This window comes from Prinia subflava, chromosome 23, assembly GCF_021018805.1.
Source record: "Prinia subflava isolate CZ2003 ecotype Zambia chromosome 23, Cam_Psub_1.2, whole genome shotgun sequence".
NCBI classification, from domain to species: Eukaryota; Metazoa; Chordata; class Aves; order Passeriformes; family Cisticolidae; genus Prinia; species Prinia subflava.
This window is the reverse complement of record NC_086269.1, coordinates 252952-271161: the sequence shown is the minus strand read 5'-3', so window position 1 is coordinate 271161 and position 18210 is coordinate 252952. Positions and strand designations below refer to the sequence as shown.

Here is an 18210-nt window from a genome sequence, read left to right as displayed (position 1 = left end):
ATAGCTCCCGGCCGTCTCAGCCCACGGGGCACGCCAGGACAGGGCCGGGACCACCAGGGCGGAGCTTTCCTAGCGTGGGCAACCTGTTCGTCGAGTCCATCACCGCTGCTCCGCCCGAGCATATCCCACACGATGACCGGGAGCCTCGACGGCTCCGGGAGACAGTGGCTGTGCCAGTCGGCACCGCGAGAACTCAGCCGTTTCTATGATGGCGGCAGCGCGGCATCTGCCCGCAGCTAAGATGGCACCACCACTCTCGGGCCACAGCCCGGCGCTCCCGGCATGCACTGCGCGGCGTCCGGCACACAGCTGCCAAGATGGCGGACCTGGAGGAGCGAGTGTCGGATGAGGAGAAGGTAAAGGAAGAGGGTGGCCACCCGTCCGCTGTGGGTCTGCGCCGCTGCCCCCGGGAAGGCAGTGGGTGGGGAGTGGCGAGCAAGCTCGTCTGGTGCCGGTGTGCTGGCCTGCGGGTGCCTCGGGATGGGCGGACCCCAAGACCACCGGGCCGCCGCCCGGCTGAAAGACCGGCCGTTCCTTACCAGCGCAGCACTTTGTCTTCCGATTTCCTCATTGCCTTCCGATTTCCTCATTGCCTCGGTGCAGCTGAGGCGTCTCGGCCAGTCGTTGTGCATGAAAATGGACATAGTCTCAGCCTAAATTAGAGGAGGTTTAGGTTGGACATCAGGAGCAGTTTCTTAACAGAAAGGGCGATTAGACATTGGAAGGGGCTGCCTAGGAGGTGGTAGAGTCCCCCATCCCTGGTCATGGTCAAGGAAGGACGTGGCAGGCAGTGCTCTGGTCTTGTTGACAAGGTGGGAGTCAGTCACAGCTGGATCACTTGATGATCTTGAAGGTCTTACCAAACCAAAACGATTTTGCGAAAATGTATTTTCTGCACTGGTTTTCCCAAATCAGCAAAGTAACCGCGTGTCTATAAGGTGCTTTGCAACCTCTTCACTTCCTAAACACCCTCTGAGTGTGTCGTCGCGTTTTCTGCTCACCCCAGCTGCTGACAGGAACTTTGATGTAGGTCCTACAAATTATATCAAGGAAAGGACTAAGTTGGAGCAAATAGAGCCATAATTATTTTAGGAAAGGGGGAAATGAGCAGTTAGTTCCTCTTGTGTAGGAATGTGGGAAAGTTACAGCCTGCAAATTCTCTGCCAGGTAACTGTTGTCTACGTGCAGTAGTTTACAAAGACACTGTTACATCAAAGAAGTGTTACACTTAATTTGTTTCTTAACATTCTGGAGGAGTTGTTCAGGCTCATGGATCTTCAATGATCCTGCAAGTCCAGGGCTTGCTTTCATTTTTCCCTTAAACTGCAATTTCAGCTTCATTGCAGTGACATCATTTGTGAAACAAGCAGAGCTTTAGAGGTGCAGTTCATCCATTAGTCAGTATTTTAGGTGATGTTGTTTGAAATAGGTATTCCAGAGCAGAATTGATATGGCCTTTAGAACATTCAGTTTCAACTAACTCGATGCGTCACACAGGCAGAGAAGGATAACCTTAATGGAGGATCTGAAAGAGAAACATGCAGAAAATATTTACTGTAGGATCCATTTTGTGACTACTCAGATGAGTCTAGAAATTTATGTTATTTTTTTAAGTCTCAGTTTACCAGTACTTTAAAGTAAAGCAAGAAACCCAAAAACACCAATTAAACAACAAAATTAATTCATTCCATCCTCCGAGCTTCACTCCTTTATTCTCTATGGCTGTATTTTAGGTGAGAGACTGCTCAGACAGGCTGGAAGAGCTGGGGGTGTCCAGTCCAGAGAAAAGGAGGCTCCAGGGAGACCTTAGATCCCCTTCCAGCACCTAAAGGGGCTCCAGGAGAGCTGAGGAGGGACTTGGGACAAGGCCTGGAGTGACAGGACAAGGGTGAATGGCTTCCCACTGCCAGAGGGCAGGGATAGATGGGATACTGGGGAGTGATTCTTCCTGGTGAGGCCCTGGCACAGGTGCCCAGAGCAGCTGTGGCTGCCCCATCCCTGGCAGTGCCCAAGGCCGGGTTGGACGGGGATTGGAGCACCCTGACATAGTGGAAGGTGCCCCTGCCCCTGGCAGGGGGTGGAATGGGATGGGCTTTAAGCTCCCTTTCAACCCAACCAGTCTGTGATTCTGTGATTTTAAGTTCCTCTGAAATCTCCCCTGTTTTGGTCAAGTTCATTCTGCTGCTGTTCTGCCAGTTTAAACTAACGGCTGAGCAGCTTCCCTTCCCCTCTGACACTTTCCCCATTTTAGAAGCAGGAAGTTGATGCTGCAGAGCTGAAATGGCACCTGAAATGGCCCCAGGGGCAGGAAATGGGCAGGTTTTGGTGTTTCTGCAGAGAAGCATCCTGACACCGCCCTCCAAGAAACCAGCTCTGAAAACCAACAACCATTCAAGTGCTTGACATTTCGAATTAATCACTCCCCAGCCTGTTTCCTGCACTCCTGATTTCAATAGCTTGACTGAAATGTTTTCTGTTTTATTGATCTGTGAGAGGCAGGGCAAGGGATAATTAACCAAGTGAACACTTTCCACTTACAGCCTTTGCTTTGTTCAGAACTGAGTTTGTAATAGCATCTGATTGAAGTGCAGAGGTCTTTCTATGTTGGTTTAATTTTGTTCATCCTTCCAAGTGAGAGAATTTGTGGAAGACTGTAAAAATCTCTCACGTAATACTTGGGGTTTTTTTCTGTTTGTTTGTTGTTTCTTTTTCCCGTGAGGATTTCCTTATGAGAATCTTTATCCATTGATCTAAAGTTCAGCCTACTGAAACAGTGACCCCCTTTTGCAAGGGTTTCATGTTCTGCAGCCACAACATCACTGCATAAATTTATAAGGTGTTATATTTTATAGCTTTTCGGGGGCCTTTTTTTACCATATGTTGAAGCACCTTATGAAAGAGAATCTCTCCATCCGGGGAGTTAATTTGCAGGATGTATTCCGGTGCTGTCTTCCCACTAAGAGGCATCCCGGCATTAGTGGTGGATACTTTAGAGAGCTTTAGTACAGTGATATTCTGGGCCGTGCTTACAGTTGTACTTGCTCAGAAAAGCATATCGTGTCTTTTCAGAAATGTTTCTATCTTGACAGTGCATGCCTAGATTTCTCCATAAACCTGTCACTTTAGAGTTGGTTTTGTTGGTGAATTTCTTCCATATGTATAAATTCAGTAAATTATCTTTTGTCCCTAATTACTTTTCTGCTTCGTTGTAGGTGCGTATAGCTGCAAAATTCATCACTCATGCACCCCCTGGAGAGTTCAATGAAGTATTCAATGGTGAGCAACTAAGGAAAAAATTATCTGTGATGTTTTCTTCATGTTTTATGTATTATAAAAATCTAAGGCTGTGTCACACCATACTGCTTTTAAGGTAAGTGGCTAGGGAAAGCATGCAGTCCTTCTGGCCTACTTCTGCTTAATGAAATTATTTAATCATTTTAATGTTTGCATTTGTACACTTGAAAACAAAGTGCATAAATAGAAACATTTAATCAAAAAATCCAGTAACACACCTGAACCCTTTCTTCTCCAGATGTTCGGTTATTGCTTAACAATGACAATCTTCTCAGGGAAGGGGCAGCACAGTAAGTACTAAGACTTCAAACACAAGGCAGTTTCTGTTTTCTTATACCCATCATTCTGTGACAGAGAAAACCATTTGCTGTATCCAGAGCAATCTTCTGTAACTCCTTACCCCACCTAACAAAATATATAGTGAAAGGTGTGGGTGATTCTTTTTAAAAGCCCTAAATTGGAATTTGTGCTGTATAAGATTGGCAGGAAGGCACTCTGCCAAAAAAATTAACTCTGCAGCAGCAGCAATGTCTGATCATGTTGAATCATCTGATTTATAAAGTGAAGCCTGAAATACTGATTAACCCATAGCCTAATGTTCTAGGGTGACTTTATGATGCTTGTTTAGAAAAAGAACTGCCCTTAATAAAAAGTTTTCAAAATTTGTTGTTTACTTCCACAGCTTCATCAAAAGGTGCTTAAAGAGTACACATACAAGCTTTTTGATGCTAAGATCTATTTCAAGCTAGGTGACATGTCAGTCAGCAAATCTTTACATAAGAAAATTGTTGTAAATATTCGTCCATTCATTTGTTTAACTTGCTGCTGTCTAAATTGTAGCTGGGCTGTTCCTGTTTTGCCTTGGCTTGCTCACATTTCCCCAGGCTACCTGCTGTTCTACTTTTGAACTCTCTGTTTTCCTGGTCATCACTAAACAAACCTGCTTTTAGATCTGGGGTCTATAGCTGTCTACAGCAAGTGGTATTGAAAAATCCTTTAACAGTGCTTGTGTGTATTATTTGCCCAATTAAGTTGATGTTTACTGTAATATAATCACACGTACTTATTCTTGAGTCAAAATAAATGTGCATGTACAGCTAAAGTTCATGTTCTTTTGATCCTCAACAGTGCATTTGCACAGTACAACATGGATCAGTTCACTCCGGTGAAGATAGAAGGGTACGATGATCAGGTAAGAGGAAACTTTGTACACTTGAGGTTTGTATTGCTGCACTTTGAAAAAGCAATAAAAATGTTGTTTCATCTGGATGTTGGCTCACAAGTCAACATCACCATCAGCTGACTCACTCATTCTGCTCACAAGGTGCCACCCCTTCTCCTTCCCCCACATATCATTATGATGACAAACTTTCTTCTATAAGAACAAAGCATAAGCAAGATATTCTCTTTAAGTTCTGGGTTGTACTACTTAGTAAATCCAATTCATTGTTCCTTAAAGCTCCATGCTGAAGTCACTGGAATTTTACTTAAGAGTATGAATGATTTAAGATCACTGACTGTTTAAAGCTCACTTACAAATCCTTATGTTGCTACTTGCTTACAGTTCCTACTGACAATTGGTAGTAGATTCTTAATAGTTTGGTGTATTTTCTGCAATTTTAATCCATTCCCAGCTACCCTAAAAAAACCCCCTGTATCTTTGTTTATACCAAATCATTGATTTGGTGTAGTGATTATACTTAATACTATCTAGTCTATGCTGGCAAAACAAGTTGTTTCAGGGTTTTTTAAATTTTTTTTTAGAACAAACACCAAGTCGTAGAGAAGCCAGAAAGCTGCCTGACCATCTGCTCTGTTCCCTGAGCCAAGCTCTGACCCAGCTTTTCTGGTGTCCTAGATATGTTTGTGGGAGGCATATATTAAGAGGGCTGTTCATAGAAATAGCTTTAATGAGAAAGTTACAGTACAACCTGCAAGAGAAAAAACCCACCCCAATATTTGGGATCAATATTTGGGAAGCCAGAGAATTAAAGTGAAAAAGAGAAAAGAAGGGATTGTGCAATGCTGCTTTGCTGTCTGCTTTCGTTGGTGTATTTTAGAAGTAGTCACATCTATGTACCCTTCTTGCCCAGAAATAGAGCTATTGCAACACTGAACATGGCAATAAATTGTAGATTCCAGAGTAAAAGACTCTGTTTCCTTTAGAAACGAAGAAGGAAAACAGCTAAAATGATTTTAAAAGCAAAGCAACATGCTTCTATTGTAAGGATACCAAATTTTAAGCCCGATATATACATTATTATAGTTCAGCTTTTTCTGGGACAGAAGTCTAAGTGCAGTGTTCCTGTGGAGAGCAGAGAGTTACCTTCAGTCTCACAACAACTACTCAGTTAAATTATTACTGAAAATACTTGGTTTTCTTTATGTGATCTCATAGGTCAATGAAAGAATCTATTGTAACACTGATGTACAAGTAGGGAAAAATGCAAAATAACATCTAAATATGTCCTCATTTCAATTTCTTTTACAGGTCTTAATCACAGAACATGGTGATCTGGGCAATGGCAGATTTTTAGACCCAAGAAACAAGCTTTCTTTTAAGTTTGATCACTTAAGGAAAGAAGCAAGTGATCCCCAGCCCGAGGACACAGAATTGGCTTTGAAGCAATGGAGAGATGCCTGTGACAGTGCACTGAGAGCCTACGTCAAAGATCATTACCCCAATGGCTTCTGCACTGTTGAGTATCCATCTTGTTTCCCTGGAAGTGTACTGCTCTGAGTCAGTCCCAGGGCAGGCTCTGCTGGGCAGAGCTCTTGGAATTCTCCATCCTCTCTAGCAGTTTGGCTACCTTTGGAATGGATGTTCCAAACAGGGTGCAGCTATCTTGGTATGCACACAGAGGTGAAGATGGGTTAGACCTTTTTCACAGGCATGGCTGCCAAGCACCTTCACACCTGCCAGTAAAGAAATGGCTGCCAGGGGAGGTGTTGGCAATGTAACTCGTGGTGCATGTTCCCAGTGAGGTACCACCACAGCAGCCTGCACCCTGCTGCCAAGAACAGAGATTAACAATGGCTTTCCTTAGCTCTTGGGCCTTTTTAACTCTTTTTCTAAATACAGGTTTATGGTAAATCTATAGATGGACAGCAGACAATTATTGCCTGTATTGAGAGCCACCAGTTTCAACCCAAAAACTTCTGGTAAGATTATTTCAACAAAGTGTGTTTTCTTCCTTTGCCTGGTTCCTCAAACCACCCCATCCTCTAGCTCTGACACAGTCTGAAGGACAGGAAGTTTTGGGCTTCCGAAGAAGTTCTTTTCCTTCTGTAGTCTGTTTTCCATGCAGCCCCCTTGGCACTTACCAAAACTCTTCCATTGACCTGTCCAGAGGAAAAGGCATTAGCAGAGCTGGATAGATACTCCTTTACATCTCTGGAGCTTCTTTGTACTGAAGCTGCATTATATTCAGCTGGGCTGCAGAAATTTAATTCCATGCCACCTAAAGCACTAAATCCCATGTGATATTGGTGATAAGACTACATCAGAAACAACTTGTTCTTTAACTTGGTTCTTTTTGCTGTTAGAGCTTTGTGGAAATAGTTCTTCATGCTTTGATTGCTTTTAGGAATGGGCGTTGGAGATCAGAATGGAAATTTACCATCACACCACCAACAGCTCAAGTGGCTGCAGTGCTCAAAATCCAGGTGAGTTACTTTTCGTGACAGTAACAGGAGCAACTGCATTGTGCTTCTCTTACACAAATGCATTTGGCTCAGAAATGCAGCAGAGGTGTCCTTCTCAAGTCAGGATGTTACTAAACTACACAATTCAAGAAACTAATTCTTAAATCTAGTATTTCAGAAATAGTCTCAGATCTGGCCTGTGGTTTCTTAAGCAGCATTACCCTATAGGCATCCACTTTGCTTCACTTTATAGGGTTAAAACCTCTACCTTGAGTCTTTTATAATTGCTCTTATCTCATCTCTAGGCATTTACTGATTAACATAATCTTGAAAAATCTTGACAAAGAATGAAACCTTTTAGAAAATTCATCCTGCATTTAGCCTCCATGTAAGCAGAGGAGACTGGCACGATGCTCTGTTGTGTGATTTTAGTAGCATTTGGGGGCTCAGGAATTCTGGAGTGAGGGATTGTGATAAAACCTGCATTCTGTCCTTTTCTCCAGGTCCATTACTATGAAGATGGCAATGTCCAGCTGGTTAGTCACAAAGACATTCAGGACTCTGTACAGGTGTCAGTAAGTATGCTAAAAGATCTTTATGATAAGCAACTGTTTTATTCCTTAAACAGCTCATGAAGCATGCATTGCTATGACTGCAGTCTCTTGACTTTAAAGTAATTTTAGGGTGAACAGTGAATGTGGTGTTTAGAGTCCCATGGGAATACCAGATTCCCAATTGCTTAAAACTCAGTCTTACTAGAAAGACTCTATTGGAAACCTTCTCTTGGAAGTTTGGGTTAAAGAGGACAGAATATGCTTTTCTATCTCTGTGCAAGGGAAAGGAAAAGTAAGAGACATACACTATGACAAATTAAGAAATCTTCTAGTATGGTAGAGGGAGCAACAGCTGCAAAGTGATCCATTTTACCATGAAGGTCCACTTCCTTTTTGCTCACTAGAGTGCAGCCCTGTTCCAGTTTGGAGCACAAGCTCTACCCAGTGTGTAATAAGTGAAAGGAACCCAGCTACAACCATGAGGCACAAGCTGATGATATTACCCACTTTATCTGTACTCAGCCTGTCATTTGAGAAGAAATCTATTGTGCAGCTTATGTAAATCACTCTTAAACATAGAAACTTTTTTTTTCTCCTTTGCAGAGTGATGTCCAAACTGCTAAGGAGTTTATTAAGATCATAGAAAGTGCAGAAAATGAGTACCAGGTAAGATCAGTGGTAGTTAAATAAAAATAGAATCATATCAATCTCCATTTGCAGTTAATGGAAACGTGGAGAGCTGAGCTCTGGTTCTGTTCCTGGCTTAATCTGGTGTTGACTGTAAGAATTGCTTAGAAAAGGGCAGTAGTATTTGTTTAAACATTAAAGTTATAAAGCTGTAAAGTTACAAAGCTGTGTTGTAAATAACTATCAGGTTGGCTGTATGGGTTTTTTTAAAGGGTTACAAATGATACCTGGAACAAGCATGGGAGGGGAGTCGGTGAGTCAGTGTATTTTCCTCTATGACAGTTAAGAATCCTGAGGAGGAAATTTGTGCAACAGCCTTTACATTGTCCCAGTCTGTGTGCAAGGAGACTGGAAAGAGAGAAGTCAGTGGAAAACCTAAGGAGATGCTGCTACATTACAGGGGAGGTGAATAGAAAGCCTGTGACCTTGGCACACTGGTGACTGCTTTATTAATTTAGTTAATAGGGTGGCTTACACGTTGTAGAAAGGAGTTTGTGGCTTTAACACTGAGTTGAGCTTTCTCATAGTGTTTTAGGAGTGCCCTAACCAAATCTGCTTGCGCTTGCAGACAGCAATCAGTGAAAACTACCAGACCATGTCAGACACCACTTTCAAAGCCTTACGCCGGCAGCTGCCTGTCACCCGCACCAAGATTGACTGGAACAAAATCCTCAGCTACAAGATTGGCAAAGAAATGCAGAATGCTTAATGCAGAAACAAGGAGGTGTATGAAACATTCGTGTGCAAAAAACCAAATGTGGTCCTATGCCAAGTAGATGGTTTCCAAGCCAGAGCAGCATTTTTTAGGGCTTTCAAAGTTAACAGGTTTTCTAGCCTGAGAGGGAACCGTGGAACAAATAGTTGTCTTTGTGTTTTGTGTTTCCTGCCACATAAACTTCCTGTTGTAGCTGCATTTAATAGGTCATTTAAATTCAGCCATTCATGGCCCAGAAGTATAGCTGTTTTCAGTCACTGGCTGGAAAACTTCCTAGCTGGAAAAGCCCTATTACTACCCAGGAGAGGGTGCAGAGCGTTCCCTTCACCTGTATCCAGCACTCCAGGTATCCAGTAAGTTTGTCAAACTTGCCAAGAGCTCACGACGCTGCAAGACACAGTAAGTGCGAGACAGTGAGTCCTCGTGTATCCTTATTCCCAACTTCCACAAAGCAGATGCCTGCAGGCTTAGATTTTACTGTAGAAAATGAGTTTACAGGATCCTTTACAGAATTTCCTGCTGACCCAGCTCTTCCCGGGACATAACTTTTTTTAATCTGAAGATTTGAGCCACGTTCCCTAAAAGTGAACATCTTTTTTCTCCCCTCCCTCGTGTACGTACGGTTACCAGACATGTGCATTTTTACAGAACTACAAGATGAGTCGCTGCTGATCCACAAGGGCTGGATGGTGATTAAAAATGCAAATGTCTACAGAATAATAGGTATGTTGTGCTTTAATGCTTTGTGGCAGGTTCATAGATTTGTATCACAGGTGTATGGATGGATAGCTTACAAAATAAATAAACTTGCACCAAAGTGAAAGAAAAAATCCTGTCCATTTGTCTCAGTTGTGGGCAGTTTCTTGTCATGCTTACAGGATGTTTTGGAACGAATCTTCTACATGCTTGCCCGGCATTGCTATTTTCCTCCTCTAACATCAAAATTAGCAGTCATAACAGTTTCTCTGAAGGGGAGGATAAGGAAATACACATGTACCTCTCTCAGATCTTGGAACACGGATTCACTATAAAGTGAACCTCCTTTGGTGCACTCCCTTTGCTTTGTTTACATTTGGTTATCACTGGGCGCCTTGTGGGTTCTCGTTTTTAAACTGGCTCATGTCTTCTTGTTTTTAAATACATAAAGGAAGAAGGGTTGGGAAGAGAGGGGTGGGGTGGCCTGCACATTACACTTCAGGTTTTGCACAGTAACACCACAAAATAAGTGTTTATCCTTTGTGAGTTTCATCTAAATAAAATGTATTTGTATTTGCTGCTGAGACTGACAATTCATCCCTCAAGCATCCTCTGTATCAACCAATCTAGTGCAAATAGACCAGTCTTTGTTGAAAGCCTTTGTGTCTGTTTTTTCATGGTCTCACTCCTGTTAATTCCTGAAGGCTAGGAAGTGGCAGTCACTATCCCTTGAGGTGTTCAAAACATGAATGTGGCACTTAAGGACAGAGTTTAGTGGTGAACATGGTTGTGGTGCTGGGTTGGTGGTTGGACTTTAAAGTTGAGAAAGACCTTTGAGATCATTAAAAGTTCAGCAATTAAGGCTGGGATGGTATCACTCCAAACACATGGGTGATGCTCCCGCCCTGGTATACAGACATGGGAACTGGAGGGCTGAGCTTCCAAATTAAAATAAAAACAATCCCAGAGCTTTAATGCAGCTCCTCACCCTGGAAAACAGGCAGCAAGGAGGTAATTCCTTCCTCAGTGTCTTATGTTAGCACCTACCTCAGACGCTCCTGGTCGTATCGGACAAAGCAGGACTCTGGAGGGTTTGCTCAGTGCCGTGCATGGAGCGACTCAAGGACAGTTTGTTAAGAGGAGATGAAAGGTTCTGTGGGCCTCAGGTGCTGTGGGCTGCGGCCCTGGATCCATCCAGGAAATCGCTGCAGCAATTCCAAGAATGTGAAGCTAAAGCAGGACCCAAGATAAGACTCTGCACACAACACAGCTTTTATCAGCCTCAAGGCTAGTCTCGTGCTCCTTGGTTACACTGGAAGCAGTTCACCGCCAGTGCTCCAGCCTTAACAGCGTTTCTATTTCTTTGTCCTTCTCCAAATCTTCAGCTAATCATCCTTTAGCCTGCCTCGTTCTCTGCCTGCCTCCTGGCCCTTCTCCCCCAGCAGCCTTCTCTGCAGCAGGCTCCGCTACCCCGCCCGCAGCCCCTCGATCTGCCCGTGCGGGGCGGGCGGGTCCGCACGGTCCCTTCTTTCGCTTTCGTTTCTCCCTGCGCGACCAGCCCCGGCCCAGCCCAGCCCAGCCCAGCCCAGCCCAGCCCGGCCCGGCTTAACCTGGCACTCCTCGACGCGGCGCCATCTCAGCACGGCACAGCTCAGCTCAGCTCGGCTCGGCTCGGCTCGGCTCAACCCAACCATGTCGCAGTTCAGCGTGGCGGAGGCCAGTGTTTGGGGACATCAGTTCGTGCAGTTTTTGCAGGACACGGGCCGGGACCAGGTGCGCCTGCGGGAGACGCTGCGGACCATCTACAACCAGGAGTTCCGGGGCAGGTGAGATCCCTCGCCCAGGCAACATCACCTGGGACAGACCCCTGACCAGCATCTCCCAATCCTCGGGCCAGCATCCCCAGTCCCTGGCCAGCATCACTGGGGTCCCCAAGCTGATCTGTCTCACCAAATCCCTGCTGGGATGATCCCCAGCTCCATGGCTCCCAGCAGCTCCCTGGGGATGGCCTTGGACACCCCCTGCCCACCATACTCCCCGCCTCACCCTGCTGACCCCAATCACCCTGGCCCTTGTGCAATATCACCACTGTTAATCATTGGCAAAGCCAGGGCTCCATGCACTGGTGGGACTGGGAGGAGGTACCTGGAGAGTCATCACTGCTGGGACCACAGTGGCTGTGCCTTAGCAGAGCCACCCTCTGTGCCAGCTCAGCTCCTGAGCCCTAGCATGGACAGGGACTATATGGCTGTGAGACAGCTGGAATGGCTGTGGCATAGCTGGAACAATGGCACAGCATGGAATTGCTGGAGCAGCCAGCAGGGATGTGAGATTTGCACAGGCCAGTGGGAAGCCAAAGTCTTTCTTCATCTCCTGGAATAGAGGGGACCTGCTGAGAACTCCCTCATGGCAGCCTCAGTGTCCTGCTTCATCTTCCCACTTGCCTCACCTCAGCTGCCAATGCCATGGTGGCCGAGCCACGCTCTGCCACACGAAGCAGGACACTCTCCCTTGTCTCTGCAGGACTGACGCAAGGACACCCAGGTTTTCCTCCATCTTATACGCACTGAAGACAACCCAGCAGGTTCAGGTGCGTGGAGAGGTGGTGAAATTCAAGGTGAGTTCATGGTGGGGCAGTGCCCACTAGGACTGGCTCCTCAGGAGCTCCCTGCAGGATCCCAGGGCCATGCTGATTCTGGCTGCTCCTTGCAGGTGAAGAGGAATGTGGTGGTGGCAGACCAGTACCGGAGACCCAGAACAAATGCACGAAGATCCGTGTCCATGACTGCCTCAGGACAGCAGCTCAGCTCCACTCCACAAATGCCGCAGATCTATGGCAAGCAGTGGTATGACTGGCAGCACCCCACCTTGGCATGGCCCCTGAGTGCCCTACCCCGGCTGGAAAAGTTTGACCCTCCCTCCCCACAGGGCTGAGCTCATCCGTGGGAAGCACGGGGTAGAGATCGTCTCAGACCATGACCAGGGCGGTGGGAATATCCGCTTCCCCGTGGTGCCAGGTGAGCCCCGGACAGTCACTGTCCTGGTGCAGAACTGTGGGACAGAGGTGGTGACACTGCAGGGGATCCAGCTACGCCAGCAGTCACAGGAGCTCTCCTTCACTGATGAGCAAGGGGCAGTGCAGGGCCAGTCCCTGCTGTTACACCCAGGTAGGGTCCCGTCCCATCCCATCCCATCCCATCCCATCCCATCCCATCCCATCCCATCCCATCCCATCCCATCCCATCCCATCCCATCCCATCCCATCCCATCCTCTGCCCTGCCCTGCAGCGAGGATGCAAGACCCACTCTCACCACTTCACCCCGCAGGTGGCATGTACCCCATCCAGGTGCGGTGCCTCACCACCTGCAATGGGCACTTCAGTGCTGTGGTGCTCTTCGAGTTCACCAAGGAGCCAGATGAGCCCTTCAGCATCTCACGCTACGTTGCTGCCGTTGCTGAGAGCCAGCTGGCCAAGGACCTGAGGCCCTCGGCACCTTTCCAGCCTTATGAGGCCAGCCTCCAGCGCCTGGTCACAGTCATCACTGAGGATGGCATCCCCCCCGACAGGTATGTGCTGAAGTCACCTGCTGCCATCCTGAGCAGCTCCTTGACTGTCTGGCACCACAGGACAGTGCTTCAACCCTGTGCCATGGCTGGTGACAGTGGGGCTGGGGACACTATGTAGTCCTGCAGCACTGCTGTCCCCTCCACCCAGCTCCCTGAAAAACGAACTGGAGAGAGAAATCCCTCTGGGCACCTACCAGTACCCAAAGAGCCTCAAGGACACGATCCTGCTCGGACCCAACACCAGTGCCAGCTCCAGCTGGGCTGCCATGTGGTGAGTGCCAAGGGCTGAAAGCAATGCTAAGATGTTCCTTGAGTGCCAAGCTGTCCCTGGGACGCAATGACATTGCTGCTGCCCTCAGCTCGCTGCTGGAAGCACCTCTGCAGGCTGAGAACTACCACCAGAAATTCCAGCTGCTGCTGCACCTGGAGGAGATCCAAATGGAGGTGGACATCCGGCGCTACGACATGCAGGATGTGACCATGGTGCAGGAGAGAGGGCTGCTGGTTCTCAATGTGCGTAGGGGGGTGAGGGGTGGGAGGGGTGCTGGCACAACACTGGCACTCCTAGGGTGCCTGGCATCACACTGGCCCTTTGGCACAGGTGCCTGGCGTGGCTGAGAACCGCCCGTCCCTGCTGAGAGGGGACCACCTCTTTGCCCACCTGAGCAGCGAGCGGGACCACTCCCCACTCACCCGGTACAAGGGCTATGTGCACAGCGTGGAACTGGACAGGGTCAGGCTGGGCTTCTCCTCCAAGTGAGTGATGTCTGGTCCCAGCAGCCTTTCTCAGAGATGCCAAAGGCCAGGAGCGGGTTGAAAAGGGCCAGGAGGGCATGGGAGAGTGCCCCGTGCCCTGCTCACACCATTCCTTCCCAGGCTGCAGAAGAAGTTTGTGAACAACCTGAAGTTCGATGTGACTTTCACCTTCAACCGGCTGCCACTGCAGGTCCAGCATCGGGCTGCAGTTCTGGCCATGCGCCGCAGCTTGTTCAGCCTCCTCTTCCCCTCTGCCTCCTGCCACAAGTCCCTCTTCCCAGGCCCCTTCCAGCCCCGGTGAGTCTCCAGTTCTGCAGGGTGGGAGGGTCTGAGGGATGGAGGGGATGGAGGTGGTGGGGCTCCAGCAGCGCAGCCTCTGCTCCCACAGGTGGTTTAACTGCAAGCTGGAGACCAACGAGGAGCAGCGCAAAGCCGTGACCCACATCGTGACGGGGATGTCCCGGCCAGCCCCATACATCATCTTTGGCCCCCCTGGCACTGGCAAGACGGTCACTATGGTGGAGGCCATCAAGCAGGTGAGTGGCCGGTGCCCAAATCCAGCCCTGGGCATTGCTGCCCACTCTCACCCATGGGGCTCAATGCTGTCACCTCCTCCTCCCACCCAGGTGTGGACATGCTTCAAGGATGCCCGTATTTTGGCCTGTGCCCCCTCCAACAGTGCCACAGACCTGCTGTGCCAGTGCCTCATCAAGGACATTGCCCCTCAGAATGTCTACAGGCTTATTGCCAGCTCCAGGAACTACAGGGAAGTGCCCACCAATATCATGGTAGGTCCCTGTCCCTCCACCCCAAAATGCTGTCAGCACATCTGGGCTGGTGTCCCCCGAGATAGCGGGACCTCACCCAATGCCTGCGCTCCAGCCCTGCTGCAACTGGGATGATGAGCAGAGCAGCTACGTGTACCCAAGCAAGGAGAGCCTGAGGCGCTACCGGATTATCATCACCACACTGGTGACAGCCGGAAGGTCAGAGGAGCTGGCATTGTCCCCAGTATCTGTGAAAGGTGGACCCAGGGCTGCCTTGCAGCCAGGCTGTGAAGGCAGTCCCCCCTCTGGGATTTGGCAGGGAGGAGTTGGAGGAGGGCAGGCAGCAGGGGAGGAAATCCCTCCTCTGTGGGAGGATGAGGATGAAGGATAGGAGAAGAAGGATGGCCAGGTGGGGCAGGATGCTGAGACAGCCTCATTCCATCTCTTCTCCAGGCTGGTGTCAGCCAACTTTCCCCCTGGGTTTTTCTCCCATGTCTTCATTGACGAATGTGGCCACGCAGTAGAGCCGGAGAGCATGGTCGCCATCGCGGGTGAGTGCCTGGCTGCTGTCTCAAGGACCAGCATCTCTACATGGCCCGGGGTCCCTCCCATTCCCCACTGAGCTGTCCCTGTTCCCAGGGCTCCTGGCTCCCATGGATCAGGAGACCAACCCCAATGGGGGGCAGCTGGTGCTGGCAGGAGACCCCAAGCAGCTGGGCCCCGTCCTGACCTCACCACTGGCCATCCAGCATGGTTTGGGTGAGTAGGGGCAGGGGTGGGAGTGCTGCAGGCACCCCACAGGGGCTGAGTGGCCTTGTGGGGAGCCACAGGATATCACTGGGCACAGGCACCTCGCTGCTGGAGAGACTGATGCTGCACAACCCCCTGTACAAGAAGTCGAGTGGAGGATATGACCCACAGTTCATTACCAAACTGCTCTGCAACTACAGGTGGGGACAGGGATGGTGCAGGAAGGGATGGAGCCGGGCAGGGATTGGTGAGCATGGCACTCCAGGATCTGTTCCCCGGAGCCTCACAGTGCCTCAGCTGGTGTGGGAGATGGGAGTGCACCTGCTATCCTGGGAGCACGGTGCCTGAGAGGGTTTTGGACCCACATGGCACCCAACCTGGGTACTGTCCTGCCTCTGTCAGGTCCCATGAGGCCATCCTCAAGATCCCCAACGAGCTCTTCTATGACAATGAGCTGAAGGTGTGCAAGAGCAATGGGCTTGACATCCGGAATCTGTATTGTACCTGGGAGGAGCTTCCCAAAAAAGTGAGGGGCACAGGAGGGACTGACCCAGGAGGGTCCCCAAGGCACAGGCAGAGCAGAGCCAAATGTTCTCCATCCCCAGGGATTCCCCATCATCTTCCATGGGGTTTGTGGGGAAGACCAGAGAGAGGCCCGGAGCCCGTCATTCTTCAACACAGCCGAAATTGAGGTCCTGGTCCACTACCTCAAGAAGCTGCTGCAGAGCCGGGGCAAGGGAGGCTGCCCCACTGTGTCCCCCAAGGAGATTGGCATCATTTCTCCCTACAGGAAGCAGGTGAGGGACACAGCTCTGCAGGCAGGGCATATGCAGAGACCACCCCAAGGGACAGGGAACACTGGGATGGATGGGCAGCCCCAGGGCTGGCACAAGGATGGCCCCGTGGTGGCTGGATTTTGCCACATGCCTCCACTCAGGTAGAGAAGATCCGGAAAGCCATCACCTCCCTGGATCCCGATCTGCAGAAGCTGCCGGACATCAGCCAGTTGAAGGTACGTTCTGGGCGTGGAGGGGAGAGGAGCACACCCTGCCACAGGAGGAGGGAGCCCTGCCAGCGCCAGCCCAGGGGTGCTCCTGGCCCCTCACCTGCTGTCCCTGCCCCAGGTGGGCTCTGTGGAAGAGTTCCAGGGCCAGGAACGGCATGTGATCCTCATCTCCACCGTGCGCAGCTGCAGCACGTACCTCCGGTTCGACCAGACCTTCAGGCTGGGCTTCCTCAAGAACCCCAAGGTACCGTCTTGCCCCAAGCACACCCTTCTTCCTTGGCATCCTCTTCTTCCCTCTGGTTCTCACAGGCAGGTAGAGCTGCTGTGGGTGTTCAGTGCCACACCAGAGCTGCCTGCACCCAGGTGGGGCTGCAAGACGATGAGAGGTGTTGCAGCCAGGTAAAGCCCTCTTGCTTGTCCTCTTCAGAGGCTTAACGTGGCCATCACCAGGGCCAAGGCTCTGTTGATCGTGGTGGGTAATCCGATCGTGCTCAGCAAGGACCAGCACTGGCACAGGTGAGCTGCTCCTGGGCGCTGGCACAGACAGTGCACACCTGCCCCTTCCTGCTGCCTGGCCATGCGCACTGCCACAGAGCAGGGAGGCCAGTGCCACCTCGTGCCCACACTCCCCTGCCTCTGCACCTGCAGGTTCCTCAGGTACTGCAAGGAAGAGGGTGGCTACACTGGATACCCCTATGAGGATGAGAGCACAGCTGAGGACAGAATCGCCAATGACCTCCACATGCTCCAGCTCAATGTTTAGTACCCAGGTGAGCAAAGCTGGGCACTGCCCGTGGGGCCCCGACAGCAGCAGAGTGCCGTCACGCCATGCCAGCACCCTGGGGCAGCAGCATGGCCATGGCTACAGTTGGAGCATGGGAGGCTTCTCCTGCCCCACATGGAACAAGGCTTACAATAGGTTTTTGCTTAGGGCTTGCATGTCTCCATCTCGAAGTCAGGGGCCAGCTGTGCCATGAGGTTTCTTTGCAGGACGCACACCTGGGAAAGGAGGAGAAGCCCCAATGCAGCTCCATCCCCCTCAGCCTGTCCCTGGCCTGCAGCAGCTCCTGCTCTTTCTGTCTCAGTCCCAGAGTGCTCCATACATCCCTGTGGAGATGGGGCTGAACCCACCAGACCAGAAGGTGTTGCCAGCCTTTGCTGCCAGCCACAAAGCCCACACCAGCATCAAACTGGGACAGCTCTCCATTTTAATCATTTTTTGACATGGCTGCGGCAAAACAATTCTCTGTGACTGGTCTCACCATTCAGTGAAAGGCCTAAGCCTGGAGACTCTGGCCTCCAAAGCGCATCACTGGGTGCACAGGGGAGCTCACTGCTGTGAAGGGTAACTGGGGAAGGCAGGGACCTGGCCTGGCACAGGCTGGCTCAGCCCTCCCCTGGGCATCAGCCTGGCCTGAGAGCTGGCATGGCTGTGCAGGCACTCTGTTTACCTGGAATAAATGTTTAGAGAAAAGCAGTGTATTGTTGAGTCCTAGGTGGGCCTTGCTTACACGGACAGGCTTCAGAGCAGCATCGGGCTCACTGCAGCCCTGCCCTGCTCCAGAGGCAGGATGGCTCCAGCAGTGATGGCAGTGCCCATCACCCGGGGACTGGGTACAGCTTGGAAGCTCCTGCCTGGCCCTTCCAATGTAAACTGCTTCCTGGCTCTTTTACTGAGCCCTGATCCTCCAGCAGCAGCTGAAGCAAGAGGGCTGAGGGCCAGACAAGCCCCCACCCTGCAGTACAAGGCCCCAAGCCCCAGGCAGGAGCCT

The 18210-nt window shown here is 49.9% G+C and overlaps 2 protein-coding genes across 3 annotated transcripts; both read left to right on the top strand.

Annotated features, from left to right (window-relative positions):
• Window positions 1-183: 183 nt before the first annotated feature.
• On the top strand, window positions 184-10247 carry CAPZA1 (capping actin protein of muscle Z-line subunit alpha 1). Its single transcript, XM_063418212.1, has 10 exons — window positions 184-356; window positions 3213-3276; window positions 3533-3584; window positions 4423-4486; window positions 5786-5992; window positions 6377-6456; window positions 6882-6960; window positions 7443-7514; window positions 8097-8159; window positions 8749-10247. The coding sequence occupies exons 1-10, from the start codon at window positions 318-320 to the stop codon at window positions 8887-8889; spliced, it is 861 nt and encodes a 286-aa protein (XP_063274282.1). The 5' UTR covers window positions 184-317; the 3' UTR covers window positions 8890-10247.
• Window positions 10248-11267: 1020 nt separating this feature from the next.
• Window positions 11268-18112, top strand: MOV10 (Mov10 RNA helicase). 2 transcript variants are annotated; one of them, XM_063418202.1, is made up of 22 exons: window positions 11268-11417; window positions 12115-12208; window positions 12304-12437; window positions 12520-12758; window positions 12919-13159; window positions 13308-13430; window positions 13519-13672; window positions 13761-13915; window positions 14036-14212; window positions 14304-14451; window positions 14542-14703; window positions 14798-14901; window positions 15136-15233; window positions 15322-15441; window positions 15530-15632; window positions 15835-15958; window positions 16038-16229; window positions 16370-16444; window positions 16557-16682; window positions 16866-16954; window positions 17087-17208; window positions 17429-18112. In XM_063418202.1, the coding sequence occupies exons 1-21, from the start codon at window positions 11284-11286 to the stop codon at window positions 17199-17201; spliced, it is 2907 nt and encodes a 968-aa protein (XP_063274272.1). In that variant the 5' UTR covers window positions 11268-11283; the 3' UTR covers window positions 17202-17208; window positions 17429-18112. The 2 variants fall into 2 exon arrangements, with proteins under 2 accessions (XP_063274272.1, XP_063274273.1); XM_063418203.1 differs by having other exon boundaries at window positions 17370-18112.
• Window positions 18113-18210: the final 98 nt, after the last annotated feature.